The following is a 22,341-nucleotide window of genomic DNA, read 5'->3' on the forward strand; positions in this document are numbered from 1 at the left end:
TGCAACCTCCACCTCCGAGTTCAAGCGATTCTCCTGCTCAGCCTCCTGAGTAGCTGGGACTACAGATGCCCGCCACCATGCCCGGCTAATTTTTTAATTTTTAGTAGACAGGTTTTCACCTTATTGGCCAGGCTGGTCTCGAACTCCTGATCTTGTGATCTACCTGCCTTGGCCTCCCAAAGTGCTGGGATTACAGGCATGAGCCACCGCGCCCAGCCAGCAGGCAGTTTTTCATGGTGCAGGGTCATGTGGGGCCCTGTACCACATGGTGGACCCAAATTGTCTTGTGTAATCCTCACATGCCCCTGCTAAAGTAGCACCAGCCCCACTTTGATAGGGGAGGAGACAGAGCCTCAGGGAGCTCCCACCACTGGTAAGCAGTGTGTCCTGATGTTCCCACCGCCTGCCCAGTCCAGGGCTGCAGGCGGGGCTTCCTGCACACCACAGCGCCTCCTACAGGAAGGACCCTGGAGGGAGGTTGGAGCCAGGCCAGACTTCCAGTCTGGCTGCATATGAAGGAACGGGAAGGGACTGGTCTTTGCCTTGCCCTCTGTGTGACCTTCCAAGAGGTTATTTCCTGCTGGGGCCAGCGTGGGTGAAGTCTCAGGGCAGTGGGAGGGGCCCTTTGCACACTAATGGTTCTAGTTGTTCCCTCTGCTCTCTTTCCCCCTCTGTCCCTCTGTCCCCACTCCCACTCATCCTTTAAGGTGACACTTCCTTTGGAAAGCCTCCATAGACACTTCTTATGCCACCAAAAAAAAAAACCTCACTGCTTTCCCTGGCTTTTGACACCTTCCCTTTTCCCGTGTGGGTCGCCATCCCCTTGAGAATCTGAAGAGCTCCAGATTTCTCATCCACTAAGATTCACCTTCTCACACCCACCTGTGTTTCTGTCTGGTCATTGACCTCTGGAATCTGTTCACCGAGGATAAGAATCCCTGCCCTGTTCTGTGGGCACTAGGTGCCTACTCGTTACTCTTTCTCCTCAGTACCCAGCGTGGAGTATCTGGCACGGGGGAGCCAGTCAGTATTTGTCAACTAATCAAGTCTGCTGGAGGAGCTCTCTAGTGCCTCCCTTGAGCATGTGCACCAAGAATAGGATCAGAGTTGACTTGGGCTGGCTCCCCACACTCCTGATACACACACACATAGGATATCTGGGCAGGGCCGCGTGACGAGCCTGGCGAGGAGCTGCTGGCTCTGCATGCCGTGGCCTGGGCCTTGAGGTGCCATATGGATGGTGGGGCCCGGCGTGCCTGTCTTCTGAGTGGAGCAGGCCCTCATTTCCACCGCTGAGGGCACATTGACAGGCGCTATCCCTTGGCGCCAGCCTTCGTCAGGCCCTGGGTATCAAGCCTCACCGTTAGAATGCCTGAAGGCTGCCGCACCCTTTCTCTTTGTCCCCTAAGCACCACCACCTTTTTGTCAAAGGCGCCTTCCTTCCCCCAGTGAGTCAGCAGCAGAACCTCAGTTGTTTCTGCTCCTCCCTGTCTCCCCACAGTGTTGAGGCACCTCCTTGTTCTAGTCCACGGCTACTGACCTAGTTCCCGTCCTTATCTCCAATCCTTATCTCTAGCCTCCTTGCTGTTCTCCCAGCCTCCCGCTCAGCCCTTTATTCTTGCTCTGCTCAGAAGCCTTTAGGGAACACAAGAACCCACAGGAGAGCAGTGACTCTTAGCTAATCCCAGCCTCTTGGATGGTCGTCCCCACCTGCTCCTGCTGACTCTTGGTGAAGCACTGAATGGGGAATCAGATCTGTCTTCACTGCACAGATCATCTGACATCATCTTCTAATGTCTTGGTGAAGCAGGTATTACAGCACTGCCCTGTCTGCTCACAGGATTGCTGAGAACATCTGATAAGGATGATGGGCGTGGAAGCTTACCGTGACCTCTGCAGAGGCACACCGTTCTGGGCCTGTGCCCCACTGGCTTTTCTGCAGTCCTTTCCTTCCTGCCCTGGCCTGATTCTCCCTGCTCTTCAGGCTCGACTGCTTCGTCTCCCTAACCTGCAGGCTTTTCTCCATCATTTCCTTCTTGTAATGGTGATATGATGTCAGTATGATTATCCTCATTTTTGTAGATGAGGAAACTGAGGCCAGACAGGTCATATAACTTGCCCACGGTCACACAGACAAGAGGAAATGGAGCCGGGATTTCCCCGCTCCTGTACACCACTGTGCTGTGCCTGCTGTAGTTGGTGTCAGGCCTGTGGGTACAAACTGGTAACAACAAACGTCTGCCCTCTAGGAACTCTTGGTCTGGTCTGCAGATAAAGTGGATGCTTGGATCAAGTTATCCTAGCAGCACATTGAGTGCAGGGGACCCAGAGTGAGGAGCTTTGCAGCCTGACGAGATCTCAGCCTGCCCAGGAGAAGCAGAGTCTATCCCCCTTGCTCCCTCCCAGTCTCTGGGCAGTAGAGATCTGTGCAGTTTCTGGTCCCAGGCATGGTGGTATTCAGCCGACTTCTTATCACTCCATCTTCAGGGTGAGTCAGACTCCGGGTGACTGCCCTACCTGCTAAGTGCCCTTGGAACACAGCTGCCACCGCGGCCACACCTAACAGGAAGTCCCTCCACACTAGCGTGGGGCTGCACTGGACCTGAGGATGGGCACAAGGTGATACTGGGGAGCCTGCCAAGTTTGCCCCAACATTGTTTGTCTCTTCCTGTCACCTTCAGGCACTATGTGCCCATCTCTTTTGATTTTTTTCCCCGGGCCCAAATCAGAACTGGAAAGGCTCAAAGTGGGGCCAGTTTGACCTCTTCTTAGGGGGCTGGGATTTTGAGGCCTTATTCTCTTAACTGTTGAACAGAGGGCAGTTTCCCATGGACATCATAGCAGGTGTACTCAGAGCTAATGAGGCATGTCACCTGGGGGTTGGAAAGTGTTTCTGTACCTATGAGTTGAGTCTCTAGCTTCTTCAGGAAGCTCAAGAAGGGTGGGAAGACCTTACATGAGAAGTTGAATGTCTCTCTCTCAATCCTTTCCTGCTTCCCTTATTTCCTTCTGGAAGGGAGAGCTCTAGGCAGCAGCTCCTAAAAGTTTGAGTCCTTGGGAAGTCTTAGGAAGAGGGAGAGGCTTATTCCTTATCCCTTGAGCTCAAGTCCTCCTGCTTCGGCACACTTGCCCTCAGTGACAGTTCCCAGCCCTCATTTTAACCTTAACCCCCCTCCCAAACACAGACACACAAACAGCAGCAGGCTGGGGCAGGTCCAGGCTGGGAGTGGAGGATCTCACCTGACTTCTGGTCTTCCCCTTTCCTCCCATGACACATCTTGTAGGCTACCACAGTGCCCGTTCAGGGTGTCAGCCCTCATGCCCACGGCGCTGGAGGAATGCCTTGTGAGCCCTGCCCCTGACACCATCAGGTGAGGCTGGGCCAGCTCTGTGCGTCTGCTCTGCAAGCTGTGACAGTGCTGTTGCTTCGCTCTCATGTCTTTGTAGGCAGTTACCACTCCCAGGAATGCTCTGTCTTCTTTAGCCGGCTCGTAATCCCCCAGCGGGCATTTAGAATTGAGTTTAAGGATTACTTCCTTCCCTAGCAACGCCTATCCCTTGCTAATTCCCTAAGTGTACGAGATATTTAGTAAAGCTTTCCTCGCTACTCATGGCACAGTTACATTTTCTGAGTCTGCTCCTTTGAGTAGACTTGAGGTTCTTGAGGACAGGGTTCTTATTTTATCTTTGTGCCCAAGGTAGCCCTAGCCCACAAAGGAGACTGGGGGGAGCAAGGAAAGAGAGATCTTCATCTTACTGTGGGTGGGAAGGGACAACGGGGACGTAGAACAGCCTCTCTTCTTCCTCCCTCCTCCTGTAGGCCTGGTTGTTGATTGACCTGCTTCTAGCAGTGGTACTACATTCAGACAGCAGTGTGGACTGATGCTGCCCCCACGCTTCATGTGCCATCCAGAGGCAGGTGTACTCATCCAGTGAGGGGTCCTTCCGGAGAGAGGAGACTGAGGAGCAAACCCATTGTTGAAACACCAAGTCTGAGGAGATGAGATGGAGGCATGTGCCACAATTGGTAAACCTTTAGCTGGTCTGATAAAGAAAAATGATACAAATAAGCAATATCAGTGAACATCACTACAGATCTTATAGACATTGAAAAGCTATTGAGAGAACAATATAAGTCACTTTGTGCCAGTAAATTCAGTAACTTAGGTGAAACAGACATCTTGAAAGACATAAATTAATAACACTGACTGGAGAAGAAATAGAAAATCTGTACAGTACTATAACTAAAATCTTTTCCCAAAGAAAACTTCAGGCCAAGATTGCTTCATTGAAGTCTTGTTGAACATTTAAGAAAGAAATAATACCAACCCTGCACAGCTCTAATTTTATTTGTAAGTTTTGTCCCTGATAAAAAGGATTTCAAACATTAGGAAACAGGTCAGTCAGACTCTGTCCTGAGCAGGGCTGTATTTGAGACCCCCTGAAATCCTTCCTCAAAGGCTTCTTCCTCCTGAAGGCTCTGGGACGAGGTGAGGGCATAGGTGCAAGGTCTAGGCGTGGAGATGTGGGCAGGGGTGAGAAATGTGGGAGTACGTCCATTAATAGGCAAGTAGGCTATGGAGAGGGCCCCAGCCCAGGTCATGACTCTCCTGCCCTCCAGCCATCAGCGTTCCTGAGGTTTACTCTTCTGGAGTTGGTGAAGAGGGTAGCAGTTCAATTGGTAGAGTTTCTGAAGGTTGTTTAGCCCAGGCTCTGGGCTAGGCCTTGAGGTGCGCTAGAAGATGCCCCGTGCTGAGAGGTTCTTAAAGGGAAGGGGTAGTAAAGCCAACTGTGAACAGGAATGGCCACAGGCCTGTGCCCTGGGCCTACGGTCAGACCCTGATATGCACTGGGTAGGCCCAGAGGATTCCTTTGCCTGGGAATCTTAGAAGGCTGCTTTGAGGAGGTGGCCTTTGACCCGGCCTCTAGGACTGGCCAGATGGTGTGTTTTCTTGGGGGTTATCAGGGTAGGTATTTCATGATTTGAGACAAAATGTGGGGTGTAAGAGTGTTCTGGACAGAGCAGATGTGAAGTTGAGATGAATGGCTATTGTCCTGGGGGTATGGAGACCCGGTGAGAGCTTTGAGCAGAGGTGCAGTGTGGTCTGACCAGTATCTTTGAAGAGGAGGCCAGGAATGTGTGGATTGATAAGATGGAGAGAGACTTAGGGGAAATAGGTTGGAGAAAGAGGGAAAAATGCAGGAGGCAGCTGTATTCTCCAGAGTAGAGGGGAAGGCTGGCTGGCAGGCAAGGGTGGAGGGGAATGGCTGGGGGCTTGGTTGTGGTGGGGAGCTAAGGAGGTGGTAGAGGAGACTAGGGATTGGGAAGGAGGGAGAAGATGGCAAGATTTGGGAAGGGTGTGAGGTGGGGAGTGGGGGTGGTGAGGCGTTGAGTCTGATTTAAAGGTCTCAGGGTGAGCGAAGTGTCTCTAGATTCCGGGGGAGGCTGTGCACCTAAGGTCCTGCCTGCTTTCCTACTGAGTGTCCAGCAGGGCCTAGGCTTGGGCTTGGGCTGGCTGTGGCCGTATCTGAGCACTGGGGCCAGGTCTGAACTGTGTGGGGAGCGCAGGAGAGGCGGGTAGAATCAGAGCTCTTTAGAAACTCGGCACCACTCTTCCACTCTTGATAGCCTCTCTCTCGTCTCCTTGGCAAGAACGAGGGCCAGGCATCAGGACGACCTGGAGGCAGACTTGCAGCTACCGCTGATGGGTTCTGTGACTTTGGACAAATCTTTTCCTTTTCCCTGACTGCCATTTCCCAGGTTTTCCCATGGGTTAAATTGAGGATCTAGAATGGGTGATCCTGCAAGCCCTCCAGGTCTGAGGCGCTTTGAGTCTCTCGGGTAGGGGTGAGCTTCAAGTGGTCTGCTGTTCCCTCCACTGTTCCAGGCAGCAAGGGGCCGTATCTTGTAATTCAGGCCAGTGTCACCAAAAGCGATTTTCGTTCCCATGAATGCCCATTATCCTATTTATGAATCACTCTTTGTCAGGAAGGCTGAGGTACACCTTGTCTCTCCCACTTATGTGGCCTGTTCATTTGTTCACCTCCTTCTGCCACAGTATGTGGATCTTTATCTTTTTTGAGCCCCTGCTCTTAGCACAGCATCCCAGGCTGGGGTCATTTTTAACCTCATGCCATCTGCAGAGCTAGTGCTGCACCCCACTCGCCAGATTGCTGGGCATTTTTTAAAGTCATTTAGATAGTTGGGTGTTTTCTCATTTATTAATGAATAACTTGGCCTTTGCTGAGGCACTTGAATGTCTCTGTGGCTCCAGGAGGGTGGTGGCAGCTGTTTGACCTTGCTTGAGAGCTGAGAAAGGGCATGGTATTTGCAAAGCACTCCTCCCAAAGGCTGGACACTTTCCCGTAGTCCCCGCCTACTTCTGCCAGGTGGTTCAGGTTAACAGAACCCCTTTGGAAAGGAGTCTTCCTTTGTGGCTGGGGGGTCTTGCCCCACCAGCCCACTGTGGGGAAAGAAGAGCCCTGTCTGCTTTTCCTTCTCTGCCCTTACCCAGGGCAGGTGTCTGCCACTACTTCCCCTGAGGTAGGCACTTCAGGGAGTAGCCTTCAGGGTGTCCGCTGGTTGGGAGTCGGGAAGAAATTTTTTGCTAGAATGTGCAGGCTCTGTCTTGCTTCATCGGCTAGTCTTTAGGGAGGGCTGCATGTGCCAGCAAGGCTCCTGTGGAAGCCCCATCCAGGTCCCAGCAGCCCTGGGAGCCATTTGGAGAATCCTGATTTGTTTCTCAGTGAAGCATTTATACTCTGTTCTCCCTTCCCTCTTTGACCATCACCAAGCATCTGCCTGTCCACCCCAGGGCCTGCCTTGCCCAGCAGGGGTCGGTAGACTCCCCCCAGTCTCTCCTCGGCCTCTCCATTGCTTAAGAACACTGGCCAGAGCCCTCTGTGTTTGGCCGACTTGACTGTCTTACCTGGCAATCATCGTCACCCCCTCCCCCAGCCCCAGTCACCTGCATGCTCTTCAGACCACACCCTGCCTTTGTTCAAGTTCTGCTTCCCACCGGGAATGCCCTTCCCACTCCTGTCCCGTTATCCTGTATCACCCAATTCTGCCCAGCCCATCTCTCAGTAGGAAACCCCTCACCCTTCCCCCAGGAACCATGTTCCATGTTGACCTCTCTCATGTAGCTGCTGTCACTTGGTCAGTTACTTTGTTCCCGCTGCCTCATTGCCATGAGATGAGCCGCCCTGAGTTGGGGTGGGGGGCGTCTTGATCTGTTCACACGACAGAAGCCTTTCTCTGGGCCAGGCCTCCAATCTAGTTTTGGTAGTCTGCTCCCCAGAGGTTGTGTGGCCAAGGAATGGCAGGGTCTGGTCGATGCCTGCAGTCGTCACATAAAGCAGATGCCATTCTTAGGAAGGCAGTTGTCAATGGCATAAATAAACATTCTAGGAAAGGTAGTTCAAGCAGCTGTTTTACTTATAATTTATATGCAGGCTCCAGCTCATTCTGTGTCCATCAGAGCAGGCTCCCTACTGAAGGAGCTCACAGATCTCTCTCAGAACACTGCTCTGCGAGAGTCGAAGGCAGGACACTGCCATAGTGAAGTACACATTGTCACCTTCTGGAGTGCCAACCTAGCATGCAGGGAGACCCACGACAGCTCTGTCTTGGGACCTCTCAGTGCATGCCCTGGGCCCGAGATGTGGTCACACGAATTTGCACATGGGCACACACACCCTGTGTCAGTTTGTCCACAGGCAGGCTGACCTAACAGTGGTAATCACATAATAAGGGAGAAAGTCCAGGAAGACATTTTCTGCTGCAGGTGGAAGCAGTAAGGCAGTTTCTTTCTGTTGTGACCCTCAGTGCACCTGAGAACAAGCATAACATGTCAAGGTTGAGATGAACATGACTCTCTAGACTTAAAAAAGAGGTGCAGTTGGTGGGAAGTCAGAAGAACCAGATTAAGAAAATTTTCATGGAAACTTCAAACTAATTCCCCTTGCCTCTGTCTCCCTGAATATAGCACAGGCCTAGGCAGTGTCTTGTTACAAGTCTGGTCCTTGTTCATGTTACTTCTAAAGCAAACCAAATAGGTATTTCCGGAGAGGACTCTGGCCTGAAAGGTGTCTCAGGAGGCCCAAGCTCTCATCCTGCCCTGGTTGCTGGTGACTTCTTCCCCCAGTCTTCCCTAGCTTAGCAGGTGTTTCCATCTAGACCCATGAAGGTACTGGGGGCCTGCCAGCATGGCCCCTCCATGGCACCAAGTGGCTGCATTTCTCACCACCTAAAGCCATCCAGCTCTTTCTGCGAGTGTTCTCTAAGGGCTACCAGGTACCTGGGACTGGGCTGTGGTTACAGATTTTTTGTTGTTGTTTTTGAGATGGAATCTCACTCTGTCACCCAGGCTGGAGTGCAGTGGCTTGATCTTGGCTCATTGCAAGCTCCGCCTCCCAGGTTCATGCCATTCTCCTGCCTCAGCCTCCTGAGTAGCTGGTACTACAGGTTACCAGCTACCACGCCCTGCTACCACGCCCGGCTAATTTTTTTTGTATTTTTAGTAGAGATGGGGTTTCACTGTGTGTTTGCCAGGATGGTTGCGATCTCCTGACCTCGAGATCCGCCCACCTCAGCCTCCCAAAGTGCTGGGAGTACAGGCGTGAGCCACCGCATCTGGCCAAGAGTTACGGATTTTTAAATTCTGCACAGGCAGTGAGGCTCCACTTGCGCCTGTGAGATGCAGCAGGCATGTACCCTGCTTGGAGTCTGGGACACCAGCCTGGGCCCTGCCAGGTGTCCCTCTTCTGAGATGTCCTGTTCTTTAGCTCCCTGGGCCGTGTGGACTGGAAGTAAGAGCTTTCAACTGAGCTGGTGGTTTTCTCCCTTTCTTTGCAGGACAAGGAAGATGGGGAGCCAAAGACCAAGCATCTCAGAGAAGAGGAGGAAGAAGGCGAGAAGCATAGGTAATGCCCATGTGCAGCTTCAGGCTCTGCTCTCTCCTCCAGCACTCATCGGTCTCCCAGTCTCTGGGTCCTCCCAACTGTGTTCAGTGTCTGCCCTGTTCCCTCCCCTCTTCTTTCTGCCATGGCTGTCTTGTTCAGACCTTAAAATCTCAACATCTCAGAAGGCCCTTGTTGAGGCCTTCTCTCCCTCCTTTCCCTCATTTTCTATTTGGCTGTTATTCAACCCCCAGCATTTTCTTTCTAGCCCTTACATTATGCCGTTTTACCCTCCTTATACACCTTTCGTGGCATGGTTCTCCGTTGCCTGCTGAGTAAGTGCCCCTTCTGTACCTGGCATGTGAAGCTCTGCTTGGGTTATCTGGCCTCGTCCAGCCTCCTCTGTTTCCCTCTAGCCAGAGCCCTTTGTGGTCGGCCCTTGCCACCCCTGGGCACTCAGCATTTCCTGACCAGTCTTTTGTCCATCCTGGAGGTCCTTGTCATCTCTCCTACACCTTTGATGTCTGGGTCTTCACATAGCATTCAGCTCAAAGGGCGCCTTTCTCATTTTTCTGTGCCCCTCTGGCTTCATTTCTCTCTGTAGTATTTATCTTATTTTGTCGAATACTGTCATCTGGTTGGGTCCACTTAAGTTGCCTAAACACAGCACACATGAGGGTCTTGGGTACCCTTCCCTCGTGATTGCAGGCACAAGATCTTCCCCCGCAGTCTTGAGGGCTGCAGCCTCCACAGAGCCTCAGATGCTGCTTTGCCTCCCAAAAAGCTGGACCCTGGAAACTGTTGCTGGAACCAGTGTGTGGGGTGGGGCAAGGCAGAGCTGTGCTGCTGATCTTTGTGAACAGAGTGTCTGACTACCACTCCCGTGTCAGCAGTTCCAGAGGTCTCATGTCCTCCCTCCCATGCCTAGCCCTGAGCTGGGGCTCTCTTCCTGGGGTCAAACTATGTGTCTTTCTGGACATGTTGCCTTGATTTCCTTTGCTCTGAGCAGCTTCCTTCAGGCACAGGGGTGTATCTCTTGATGCGCTTAGGCTCTGCTTTGCATAGGGGCAGCAGGAGGGGAGGGAATGCTCTTCAGAGGAAGCTGGGCGGTCACACCAGAGCAGACTTTCCTAATGCCACAGCCTTTTTTCACCTTCACCAGTATGAGTAGAACCTCCCCACATGCGGGCCTCATCTCTGCCTTTGTAATCAGGAACAATCACAGACACTGTTTACGAAGTGTTATCACACCATCCTGAGAGGTCTTCAGAGTCCATGCCCCCTACTCGGGTTCAGACATGCTACCAGCTCCATGCTGAGAGGCTGGTGATGCTAAACGCTGAGTGGGTCTGCTGCCACTGGGCCTGGGGCTTTTTGTTGGGCCTTAGCCCCCACCTCTTGAAGGTCCCTGGATGGTGAGATGGGAAGACAAAGGCCAGTTAGTTGCTCCTTTGCCAGGTGACCCCAACATATGTGGCTTTATGGGTGGGTGCTGGCATAGTTGTCCCCATTCTGTGGTAACTACGTATTAGAGGCCCTTTGGTCTTCTGGTTTGTTCTTAGGTTCTCAAAAACTGGAACTCTGGCTGGAGCCTGAGTTCCAGATTCTGGGCTTTGATTTGCTGGTGGTTTTTTCTCTTATTCCCACCTCTCCCGCTCCTCGATGAGAAAGAAGGGTTACTGGTTTAGCATGTGGGTGGGTGTGTCATACAGTAAGAGGCTTGAATGCTGAACCATGTGGTTGTGAATCTCAAGCATGGTGTCGAGTGAAGGAAAAAGCAGGTTTCAGAATTGAGGCATACAGGGCAGGAACATTTATATCAAATTTAGGAACACAAAATGATATATGTATGTTTCTCAGTTGACAAGTACTGACTTTATTGGTTATCTGCTCTGTGCAAGGCACCATTGTGGGCCCCTGGAAGGCAACAGTGGACAAAGTACAGCCCCTGCCCTCATGGAACTGACATTTTCTGGAGGGAGACAGGCTGTTAGCAAAGAAGCAGGTGTGTGGTAAGGTGTCAGGTGCTCCCAAGAAAGCAAAAGCAGAAGTGTAAACGCGTGCATGAGGAGTGATGCCGCCGATTGACGCCTGGGGAAGCAAGGAGGAAACAGGATTAGGGAAAGGCTCTGTGATGTGTGATTTTTTTTTTTCTTTTTTTGAGATGGGGGTCTTACTCTGTCACCCAGGCTAGAGTGCAGTGGTGTGATCTCAGCTCACTGCAACCTCCAGGTGGCTCCCAGGCTCAAGCGATCTTCCCACCTCAGCCTCCCAAGAAGCTGGGACCACAGGTGCGCACCTCCATTGCCAGCTAGTTTTTTGGTATAAAAACAACATGGTTTCACCAGGTTGCACAGGCTGGTCTCGAACTCCTGAGCTCAGGCAACACCCACTTCAGCCTCCCAAAGTGTTGGAATTACAGGTGTGAGCCACTGGGCGAGGCCAGTGATGTGTGGTTTTGTTGTAACAAAAGAAAAAAAAGGGAAACAAACCTGTCTTGAATATGGCAAAATGTTGCTTTTATTGACTCTGCAGGAGGTGAGTACATGTGTTAGGTTATTCTGCGAACTTTTTTGTGTGCCTGAGATATACCATAATGAAAACAGTGGGAGAAAACCAAAGGGCATGTGTAGTTCCAGGCTCCTGTCAGTGAGTTCTAGATAAAAGAGGCCCTGCCACGTGAGGACCTGCTCCGTGTTATGTCTTACAGGTCATTTGTAGTGGAGCACAGGACCTGCTCTGAGGCCCCGTCCTGAGCCCACTGAGCTGGGCAGGTGCAAGGCCCTGTTTTGTGTTCTCACTGCAGCCCAGGGACCAACCATGCTGGACATTGAATTGGGTTCTGCTTCAGCTCATCATATTCTTCTGATTTGCTCTCATCTGGCCTCTTTTGAGGCAGTGGAGTGTGGTGGAATGGGTTTGCCTCCCAGTCGTTGGGAGCTTGGCTTTCAGGGCTGTCCTTCTAGAGACTTTGGGCTGGTGGACTTCTAGCATCCTGTACCTGACAGGGCCTGCCACTTGGTCACTCCTTTGGTTGCCAGGAAGCCTAGCCTTACCAAGGAGTTGTGCCTGTATTTGTAGGCCCCAGAGAAAAACAGACTCTTCTGACTTTAACAGATCCCCAGAGCAGAGGGCTTGCTTGGGTTATTTAGGAAGGCAGATTAGAACATTGGTTGCCCTAACAGAGGGCCAGACCCCATGGATTTAACTTTAAACTGCAGGGTCCAGGGCTTGGGGATGATGGACTTTCCAGGAAGAACAGGATGTAGCAGAGGCTGTGTCCATCCCAGGGAGGAGGATCTTGCTTTTTGTTTGTACCCCAAGTCTGGAAAGGGGCTCTCACGCAGGATGCTTATGGATTGGGAGCTGATTCCAGAGAACCCCCTAGGCCATAGTCCCTGCTACAGCCTCCTTTGGCACTGGGGAGAAAGAAGTGACCTTCCATTCCATTGGAGGGATGACCCCTGAGGCCATTCGCCAGTGAGCATCCTTCCTCGGCTGCTGGGAGGTGAGAACAGCCTACTTCAGTCACGGTCACTCTGGGTTGAGCCCAGGTGCCAGGTGGGAAGCCCTGCTGACACCAGCCATTCTGGAGTGTGCTGAGAGGAGTGTGGTGCCCACTCTGAGGTGCTTTCAGCTAACACTGTCCTGCCTTCAGTGGGACAAGGCCTTATGGAGAACATGCCTTTTAAGTCTGGAATCCAGATGGTGGGGTTTGGGTGGCAAAGGTCCAGAGGCATGAATCGGCAGTGTGGAAGGGTGGGTGGTATAGCCTGTTGTTGGGGAGGCATGAACAGACATCACGCCAACTCTCCTTTGCACAGTGTCAGTGTCCCTGGGGGCCCCTTCCAGTCTGACCCCCTCACCATCTCAGGAGTGACACCAAGGGAGTTAAACAGATTTGCATCTAAGACCCAGGGCCCAACCTGGATGGGAAAGGCTGAGTTGTCTCTGATGCTGCCTGACCCAGGCCCTACAGGGAAATGGAGGTGGCACCCTCCTCTTCTCCTTCTTCCCTAGTTTCTCCTCTTATGCCCTGACCAGTATTCCTCCGTGAGTCATTCCATCCCACACTGCCACTCAGCTCTGAACTCTAATGACTGGATGACCCCAGGGCCTGCTGCCTGTGAGTGTCTCGGCTCCCTATGTCCCATTAGCGGACAGAGAGCAGGGTCCATCTGCCTCAGTTACCCTCCAGGTCACTCAGTGTCCCTTGCCTGGTGGTCAGTTCCATATATTGATTGTAGCTAGTTCATCATGCTTTAGATTCTTGGTTCAGCAGCAGTCCCTGAGATGAAAGGACCTAGACAGATGGAGCAAGGTCTAGCTTTGGAAGCAGTTCCCAGGTTTGAGGCCAAGCCCTGCCAGTTATTAATTCTCTAACCCTGGGCGAGTCACATTGCCTCAGTGAGCCTCAGAATCTTCAACCAAAGGCGGAAAAAAAATGGAATAAAACTTGCTTCACCTGATGAACAGAGCAAATGCCATACCTGTTTGCTCAGCTAGTGCTGGGGCTCTGGACAGAAGGAAGGCACCCTGAGGTCCTCCTGAGAGAGTGAAAGGACTCTGGACACTCCTGGAAAAGGCAGAAGTAACTTCTACATAAAGCATGTGCCAGCTTTGCAAATAAGGCAACAGTTGGGGGAAATGTGAGGCAATGGATGGGAGTAGAAATAAACAAACGTGACCTAGAAGTTTGTGATTAGGAACCACTTTGTACAGCCTCGCTTATTTGCTGCATTAGATAGTCCTTGGAAATAAGCTGAGTGGCCTCCTTTTGCAGATTCATTTGTCTAACCAGATACACTGTAGGGCCAGGGTTTGTGGCTAAATAAATGAAAATCCAACAGGATTGGAGGGAGCCACCCCAGGACCTTGCCCCTCACCAGCCATCCTGAAGAGTCACCCGCCTGCCTGCGTGTGTTCCTGCCCCAGTGCCTGAGGAGACCTTTTCAGAATTATTTTAGCTGTTCTAACAGTTCCTTTGCCTTTCCTTATGTATTTTATAGTCAGCTTGTTAATATCTATTAAAAAAAAAAGCTTGCTGGGATTTTGATAGAAATCAGTGCAGATTCCTTTTTAAAATTTGTATTACTCTCCTAGGATAAATCCTGTCCCATCCCCATACAACCAAATCCCCATTGGGGGGGCGTGAGCTCCAGCAGCTCGACCATCCCAGGCTCTGTGGGAAGAAAGGATGCATTCCTACCCCTAGATGGGCCCTTCTTCTCTGGTCTGACTCTTCCCTGTCTCTGCCAGCCTTGTTGTAGCTAACTCTGTAGAGGCGTGGATGACTCATCTCTAAGGCAACTCCCTTCCCCCAGCCCCCTGTGTACTGCCCAGATAAATTGTGCCCTGGAAGGCTGGCCCATGGAAGAGGATATTCAGGGGTGTTCATGTCAGTGTCAGCTGCTTTTTTTTTTTTTGAGCTGTCCGTCACTTCTTCGTGATGGGAGGTTGGCTGATGTGTGCCATGGAGGCATGCCTAGGGCAGGGTTTGTGGCTGACAGCCATTGCCACCCTGTCTTGTGGGATGGATGGACTGTTGGGTTGGGGCTGACAGGTGGGAGGAGAAGGGAGGAGGCATTTAACCAGGAGCACTTGCCTCCTCCTATGCCAGAAAGTGCCTGAACAAGCAAGTCCCGAACTCCCAACCTCCACAGCCGCCACCTCCCCGTGGCTTTGTATGGAGGTCTGCACACCGCTGGAGCAGTCGGTTACCACCAGAGATAGTTGTTTGACTGGGGCTAGGTGTCACATACTACAAAAGAAATGAGGTCACTAGCCTTCCTTCTTCAGAGATGGAAAATCTGTTCCCCAGCTCAATGTGTGCTTGACCCTCTCGTGGAGAGACTTCCCACCCCAGCTAAGGCCCAGCCCTGGCCCAGCCCTGGCCCAGTGCCCAAACCCTTGAGTCCAGCCAATGCCAGGCCTCTGCGTGCTGGGCCCTGGTGATGGTTTCCACACACCAGGCTGTGTCACAGATCATGGTTGTTTGATCCATGACATCAGCTTGATTTTGCATACATTGCTCCACTTTAGTGGTACCAACCAGGGCGGCTCCCATCATGCCTCCCGAGTTCTTTCAGTCCCGCTGTAGAGGATGTTTACATCTGGTGATGTCCCAGTCACAGGCAGTGGAGATCTCCTGCTGAAACAGCAGCAGAGAGACCCACCACCGCCTCATTTTTCCTGACCCTGTTTCTCAGGAATAGGCCTGGAAATGTGGGAGAATGAATCAAGAGAAAACTGGTTTAAAGAATATGGTGAAGCTGACTCACCGTGTGCTGGCACTGGGCACCTGCCTTCTGGGTAGGGTGGGGTAGGAGCACAGCTGAATCCTTTCTTTGTGCATTAAGTCATGATATCTTGTGTGTCCTGATCTCGCTTCCAAAGCTCCTCTTAGAAAATCTTCACCTCTGTTCTGGTACTCAATGTGATCTGCATTTATAGGTGAAGAAACCACAGTCCAGGCAGGTGAAGCGACTTGGGTGAAATTTCCTTGGCTAAAATCCTCCAACTTTTGGAGGGACTGGAGCTGCCACGGAGACCCCTCCCTGTGTGGGGAAAAGAGTCTTTTTTTGGCAGAGTACAGTGGCTGCTGGTGGTTTGCCGCTCAGGGCAGCCTGTTGGGGTTGAGCACCATCCACTGTCCCAGAGTGGTCTGTGGGCTCGATTGGGCCAGGGAGAGTGAGGGGCAATGGGCTATGCAGGTCCCTGTCCCCCAACATCTGGGCCCTGCATGGCCAATGTGGCCAATCCACTTCTCACCTTATGGGCCCTTTGGGGCTTAGCTCATCTGCCATAAACCTTTACTCCTTTCCTGTTTTAAAATTTAAATTGATATTTATGGCCAGGTACGGCTCACGCCTGTAATCCTAGCACTTTGGGAGGCTGAGGCGGGTAGATCACGAGGTCAGGAGATTGAGACCATCCTGGCTAACACGGTGAAACCCCGTCTCTACTAAAATACAAAAAATTAGCCAGGCGTGGTGGCGGGCACCTGTAGTCCCAGCTACTCAGGAGGCTGAGGCAGGAGAGTGGCGTGAACCCAGGAGGCAGAGCTTGCAGTGAGCCAAGATTGTGCCACTGCACTCCAGCCTGAGTGACAGAGTGAGACTCCCTCTCAAAAAAAAAAAAAAAAATTAAATTGATATTTACATAAATTATAGATTTTCTGATTGTGGAAAACTTAGAAACTACAGATCAACATGTATCTGTGCATATCATGCTGTTTTGTAACCTTTTTTCATGTGCCGTGTCATGACTGTCTTTTGGTAAATATACTTTCATGAAATTATCTATGGCAGCTTAATATTTCTTTGAGAGTACCATGATTTACTTTTTAGTCCTGGGTTTTTTCGTTTTGTTTTTGGCATACCAGTTTTTTCTAATGCCTTAAGTACCCACTAGCTATGGGCTTTCAGGTGGGATGGGTGCAAGGTTCAACTTGTCAATGTAGAGCACCTTGGTTAGGTTCTGCAGCATCCAGGATGAGAGTGGGTGCAGACCACATGATGCAGATGTGATGGCAGCTTCGGCAGGGCAGGGGCCTCATTTAACTAACACTCAGCCCTGGTCATTGCCTGGAACAGCTGTTGGCTGTTTATAAGCCGTTCTTCGGGGGCCTTTGGGTAGGCCTTGGTGCGAATACGTGGCCATAGCTGTTGATCGGTCTTGGTGAGGGCTCCCATACAGATCTCATCCCCAGCCAGCTCTGGCTTCTCCGGCCTCCTTGTTTTTAAGGCAAGGGCTTGACTATACTACTTCTGAAGCTCCTGCCTCTAAGACATGTGACCTAAAATTGTAATTTTTAGGGCTGAGGAAGGCTTCTTCTGGCAATGGGGAGAGCTGAGAGGCTGGGCTCCTGTTGAGGGAGGGAGTTTCCAGGGTGATACTGTAGGCTGAACTCCACTGTGGGGCAGGCTGCAGGAGTTTTTCCTTTGAGGAACACTTGAGTGCCCAGAGCCCTGGCAGAGCCACCTGCAGCCCTGGCCAGACCCCAGTCACTGCATCAGGTAGCTTCTCTACCGTGATTGCTGGTCCCTGAGGAGCCAGATGCAGGAAGCTGGTATGGGGTCCACCCTTAGGCCAGAGAGCACGGTGTGGATTCTGCCTCCGGCTCTTCCTTCAGCTCTGGCACCTCGGATAATCTTTCCGGACTGTTTTCCATATTGAGAAAATGTCAGTGACAATCTCTTCCTCTGTGGAAGGGTGGTCTCGAGAGGTGGCCTCTGAGAGGCCATGTGTGGAGGCTGCCCCTACTGGGGAGGGCGCATTATCTCATGCTTTCTGGCCTGTGGTTTCAGGTGGTGGCACAAAGGAGCTCCCAATCCTTTTCCGAAAGCCTGCTGAGGACACATTTGCCAGGTCTTGCTTAGAGGCCTGTCCACCCCCTGGGGCTGTGATGTGGCCCTGTCCTGTCCATGGTCACTTCTTGTGTCATGTGTTTCAATAGACCTTGTCCTCTTAGGCCAGAAGGACAGGAGGCTTGGGGTGGGCTGGATAAGAGAAGGGAAGGGAGGTTTTATTGCCTTACACTGTACCTGTTCTTCAGTGTGGGTCCACAGTTGCCTTACTGGGTGACAGCTGGAGCACAGTCTCCTCTGCCCACAAGTGGGGAAGCCACTGGTCTCTTTAAAAGTCTCATTTGCTGCAAAGCCCGCCATTGAGTGTTCTAAAGAAAATATCAACCACCAAATAAAAACATCCCTCTACTAAATTGTCCTTTGCCCTCATAGCCTGGTAGTACTTTAGGCCTCTCTAGGGCACTCTGCCAGAAGAGATCCCAGAGGTGTCATAGCTATTACGAATTATGCTGCCAGGATTGTGTGTATATAGAACGCTTTGTTTTGCTTGCTCCTGTTTTGTTACTATTTCTTTCTTTCTTTTTTTTTTTTGAGACGGAGTCTTGCCCTGTCGCCCAGGCTGGAGTGCAGTGGCCGGATCTCAGCTCACTGCAAGCTCCGCCTCCAGGGTTCACGCTATTCTCCTGCCTCAGCCTCCCGAGTAGCTGGGACTACAGGTGCCCGCCACCTCGCCCGGCTAGTTTTTTTGTATTTTTTAGTAGAGACGGGGTTTCACCGTGTTAGCCAGGATGGTCTCGATCTCCTGACCTCGTGATCCGCCCGTCTCGGCCTCCCAAAGTGCTGGGATTACAGGCTTGAGCCACCGCGCCCGGCCAATTTTGTTACTATTTCTATGGAATAATTTCCCCAGAGCAGGGTTACTGGGTCAAGGGGTTTGAACATTTTAATGGCCCTTGAAAGAAAGACCAGAGCAGCCTCTAGAGCAGCTGTGTACCTCATCTGGGATAGTTGCCTTTCCCCTCATTTTCATGCTTCTCTCGGGTCTGGCCTCTGGCAGCAGCAACTGAAGCCTTGTTATTTATATTGGGGACAAGGGGTAGGTCCTAAAGCCTAAAGCAAACAGAGGGTTATTAGGGGCGTGTTTGAGTGTCATGAGTGTGTTTTCCTGGCAGAGCTCCAGTGTCTCTGTACTCTGAATATTAAAAATGAAAGTGTTCTTTGATCAAAGTTGCTAGTCTCTCTGGCCAGTGGTGGCCTCCACAAGGCCTGCAGGCGAATCCTAGGCGTGGTCTTCCCTGTGGTCTGTTATGAGGAGGAGTGCCTCACAGCAGCGTTCTCTCTGGCCCCTGAGGGGGCCTGTATGGGCAGGAGAGGGACCAGGGTGACCAGGTGGAGGATCTGGTTCTCAGGGAGCAGGCCATGTGGGACTGCCTTGCCCTTATCCTCTCTCTCCCTCCCTCCAGGGGCCCAGGGCGGGGGCAGAATGTGGAGTAGCCTCAAGATACAAGGGATGAGAAGAGAGGCTAGCGCCCCAAAGGATAAGCCTGGTAGCATGAGCGAGTGAAGTGGACCAGGGGCCATGAAACCCCCATGAGCAGTGTAGACTTTGAGGCTGGGGTTGGATCAGATGCATAATCTCAAAGCTTCCTTTCATTTCGCCATTCTGGAACTCTACTCTGGCTCTGTACTTGACAGAGAACATCAACTTTCTCCACCTGCTTCCTCTCAGTGGCACATATGGAAGGTGTGAAAAAGCACCCCGAGGTGATTTCCCCTGAACCTTCCTGGCCAGCCCATGTCCGGGGCTCCTGCAGCTGGCCTGAAGCAGAGTAAAGTAAATAGAAAAGGTCAGCTACCCGTTTTAGAGGGAAACTCTATAGAATGCGAGCTTGGCATTGCCAGTTGCTTTGCCACGAAGAAGCTGCTTAGGAGTTGGCTGCCCCAGCCCAGCCACATTCCTGCCCTCTCTATCTGCTGGGCACAACTTCTTTGCTTCAAAACGTCTTCTCAAGTCATTGAAAGACTCAGAGAGCCCCAGGGTACCCATAAAACTCTTTTCTTGAGTGCCTTCTGAATTCCTTTATCCAGCTTGAGGCAATGTATGCTGAGCCCCTCCTGGAGTTGCCTGGTGCCTTTAGGGCAGGCTGTGAAAGACAGATATGCGGCCAACACAGGGCCACATGCCTGGAGTGGGGGCTGCTGTGGAGAGGGTAGAGAGGCAAGTGGGACAAAGAGGGCCCTGGAGAAGGGCGGTCACTGTGCCTCAGGGTGAATAGGGACACTGGGAGGGGCCCACAGGGCCACCTCCTTGAGCTGGCTCTTGAAGCCTGATGGACAGGGAAGTGTGTAGCCGAGGGGATGAGCAGGCTGTGGGGCCAGGATCATGTGAAGAAGCTTAGACTTGTTTTGGGGACACTGGGGTCCCTGGGTCAGAGGGAGTACCAGTGGAGGCACTGAGGTGGCTGCTGTGTCTGCTCCTGTGGAGACATAGCAAAGTTCCACCCAGACACTGGCTGCTGGTATCGGGTGGACTGTGGGTGGCCTAGGGCATTTGGTGCAAAGGATAGTGTCTTAGAAGCCATCGGGTTTTCTGGGCTGCCCTTCCCATAGAGTCTGGGGCTGAAAGCCCCAAAAACATGGCCTGGTCTCTGCTTCCCTTTGGCTAGGGGACAGCATGGCCCTAAGCCACAGAGACTGCACACCAGCAGAGCTGAGGTGCTGGTGCTGCCTAACTCAGAACGCTGCCACAGTCCTCTGCTGCCTTTCGGCCCCTCTGCCTGTTTCCTCTTTATGTTTTTGAGTACTTGGTTGGTTGTTTCTATGTAGAAAGAATTACTGATTAGAAATGCTGTAATCTACAGAAAATCAAAAAATCAAGTAAAAATCACTTCCCTGATGAGCTGATGGCTCACGCCTGTAGTCCCAGCTATTTGGGAGGCTGAGACAGGAGGATTGCTTGAGCCCAGGAGATCAAGTCCAACCTGAGCAGCATAGTGAGACCCGCATCTCTCTCTCTCTCTCTGTCGCCCAGGCTGGAGTGCAGTGGCCAGATCTCAGCTCACTGCAAGCTCCGCCTCCCGGGTTTATGCCATTCTCCTGCCTCAGCCTCCCGAGTAGCTGAGACTACAGGCGCCCGCCACCTCGCCCAGCTAGTTTTTTGTATTTTTTAGTAGAGACGGGGTTTCACCGTGTTAGCCAGGATGGTCTCGATCTCCTGACCTCGTGATCCGCCCGTCTCGGCCTCCCAAAGTGCTGGGATTACAGGCTTGAGCCACCGCGCCCGGCCTCTCTCTCTCTTTTTGTTTTTTGTTTTTTGTTTTTTGTTTTGAGATGGAGTCTTGCTCTTCTCACCCAAGCTGGAGTGCAATGGCACCATCTTGGCTTGCTGCAACCTCTGCCTCCCGGGTTCAAGTGATTCACCTGCCTCAGCCTCCCGAGTAGCTGAGATTACAGGCACCAGCCACCACATCTGGCTAATTTTTGTATTTTTAGTAGAGATGGGGTTTCACAATGTTGGTTGGCCAGGCTGGTCTCCTCCTGACCTCAGGTGATCCACCTGCCTTTGCCTCCCAAAGTATTGGGATTACAGGTGTGAGCCACTGCACCCAGCAAAACCCCCATCTCTTAAATAAAAGTCACTCCTAGAGATAACCACTGTCAACATTTTTGTTGTTTTTATTTCTTTTCTTGTAGCTAGAGCTAGTACCTTCTCCCCTTAGCAACCTCCTCATTCTCAAGTGGGGGTGGCAGAACCATTGTTTGACTCCAGTGGTCCTCAGAAAGGTGGCTTCCAGATGCCAGTGACTGCTGGTAAGTGCAGGCTGCTTCAGCATTTCCTGGCCAGCTGACAAGGTGTTAGGTGTTGGCCTGCCCTACTGGTCTGGCTGGCACCATCTCATCACACCCTGCCCAGTCTCCAAGAGCTGTGGTGGCCCTGGACATTGTAAGGCTATGGGAGCCCCTAGGATGGCAGCCTGGGCCTGCTTTGTGTGTGAACCTGTTGTCCTACTATTTATTTCTTGACTTTCCTTTTTTTATCTCCATTCTTGTCTCCTTTTGTTTTTAATCATTCCACTTTCTTCTTCTGTTAACTTGCTAATTATATACTGTTTTCCCTTTCTTTTAGTAATTTCCACAGGCATAACAACAAAAATCCTTGACTTATCAAAGTCTAATAGAAAATAGTAGCATGTTTACCGTTTCCTCTACAGTGCTTAGGACCTTAGAACACTTTAAGGCTATTTGCCACTCTTCCTTTTATACTATTGTTGCTACATTTTAAATACTATAAGTCATTTTTACTCTTTTATACAGTCAATATTCATTTAAATCTACCTACGTATTTACCCGTTTTCCCCCTGCTTTTTCTTTTGAGACAGGGTTTTGCTTTGTCACCCAGGCTGGAGTGCAGTAGTGTAATCATAGCTCTGTGCAGCCTTGAACGCCTGGCTCAAGCAATCCTCTTGCCTTAGCCTCCCAAGTAGCTGGGATTACAGGCACAAGCCATTGTATTTACCCTTTCTGAGGCATTTTATTTTTTCCCTGCAATTCCATGTTTCCGTCTGAGATCATTTTCCTCTAGCCTAAAGTATTGCTTTTAGTATTTCTTGAATAACAGATTCGCTGATAACTAATTCTCCTAACCTTTCTTTGTCTGAAAAAGTCTTTCTCTTGAAGGCTTCTTAACTAGATTTAGAATTTTGTACGACATTTATTTTGTCCACATTTCTGAGATACCATTTCGTTGTCTTACGGTTTCCATAGTTTCAGTTGAGAAGTCAGCAGTCTGTTTTAGTTTCTGCCTAAACACACATTTTTTTTTTTTTTTTTCTCTCCAGGCGCATGAGATTATATGAGGTTGGTGCAAAAATAATTGTGGTTTCTGCCACTATGTTCAATGGCAAAAACCACAGTTATGTTTGCACCAATCTAATGGGAAGCTCTGCTCAGTCTCTTAGCTTTTCAGCTGCTGCATGTAAATAGACATGCTTTAAAGGGGAAAGAGGGACGTAATGTCAGGCTCACTTTGTTTTACTTACCTTATCTCCGTGATTGCAGCCCCTGAAATCCTTGTTGTCTTGGTACTTCTCTAAAGCCAATTAAAAAAATAATATATATATATATATATATA

At 51.1% G+C, this 22,341-nt stretch overlaps 1 protein-coding gene across 2 annotated transcripts in view; it reads left to right on the forward strand.

Moving 5' to 3' along the window:
• The window catches only part of CCDC12 (coiled-coil domain containing 12), a 63,163-nt gene that overhangs the window by 32,125 nt on the left and 8,697 nt on the right, over positions 1-22,341 (forward strand). For both annotated transcript variants that reach the window (XM_017855714.1, XM_017855713.1), the window contains one exon: positions 8,858-8,925. In XM_017855714.1, coding sequence (XP_017711203.1) covers positions 8,858-8,925 — 68 coding nt within the window. The remainder of the gene's footprint in view (positions 1-8,857; positions 8,926-22,341) is intronic.

The sequence above is a fragment of the Rhinopithecus bieti genome, unplaced genomic scaffold (genome assembly GCF_001698545.2).
Source record: "Rhinopithecus bieti isolate Rb0 unplaced genomic scaffold, ASM169854v2 scaffold_39746, whole genome shotgun sequence".
NCBI lineage: Eukaryota > Metazoa > Chordata > Mammalia > Primates > Cercopithecidae > Rhinopithecus > Rhinopithecus bieti.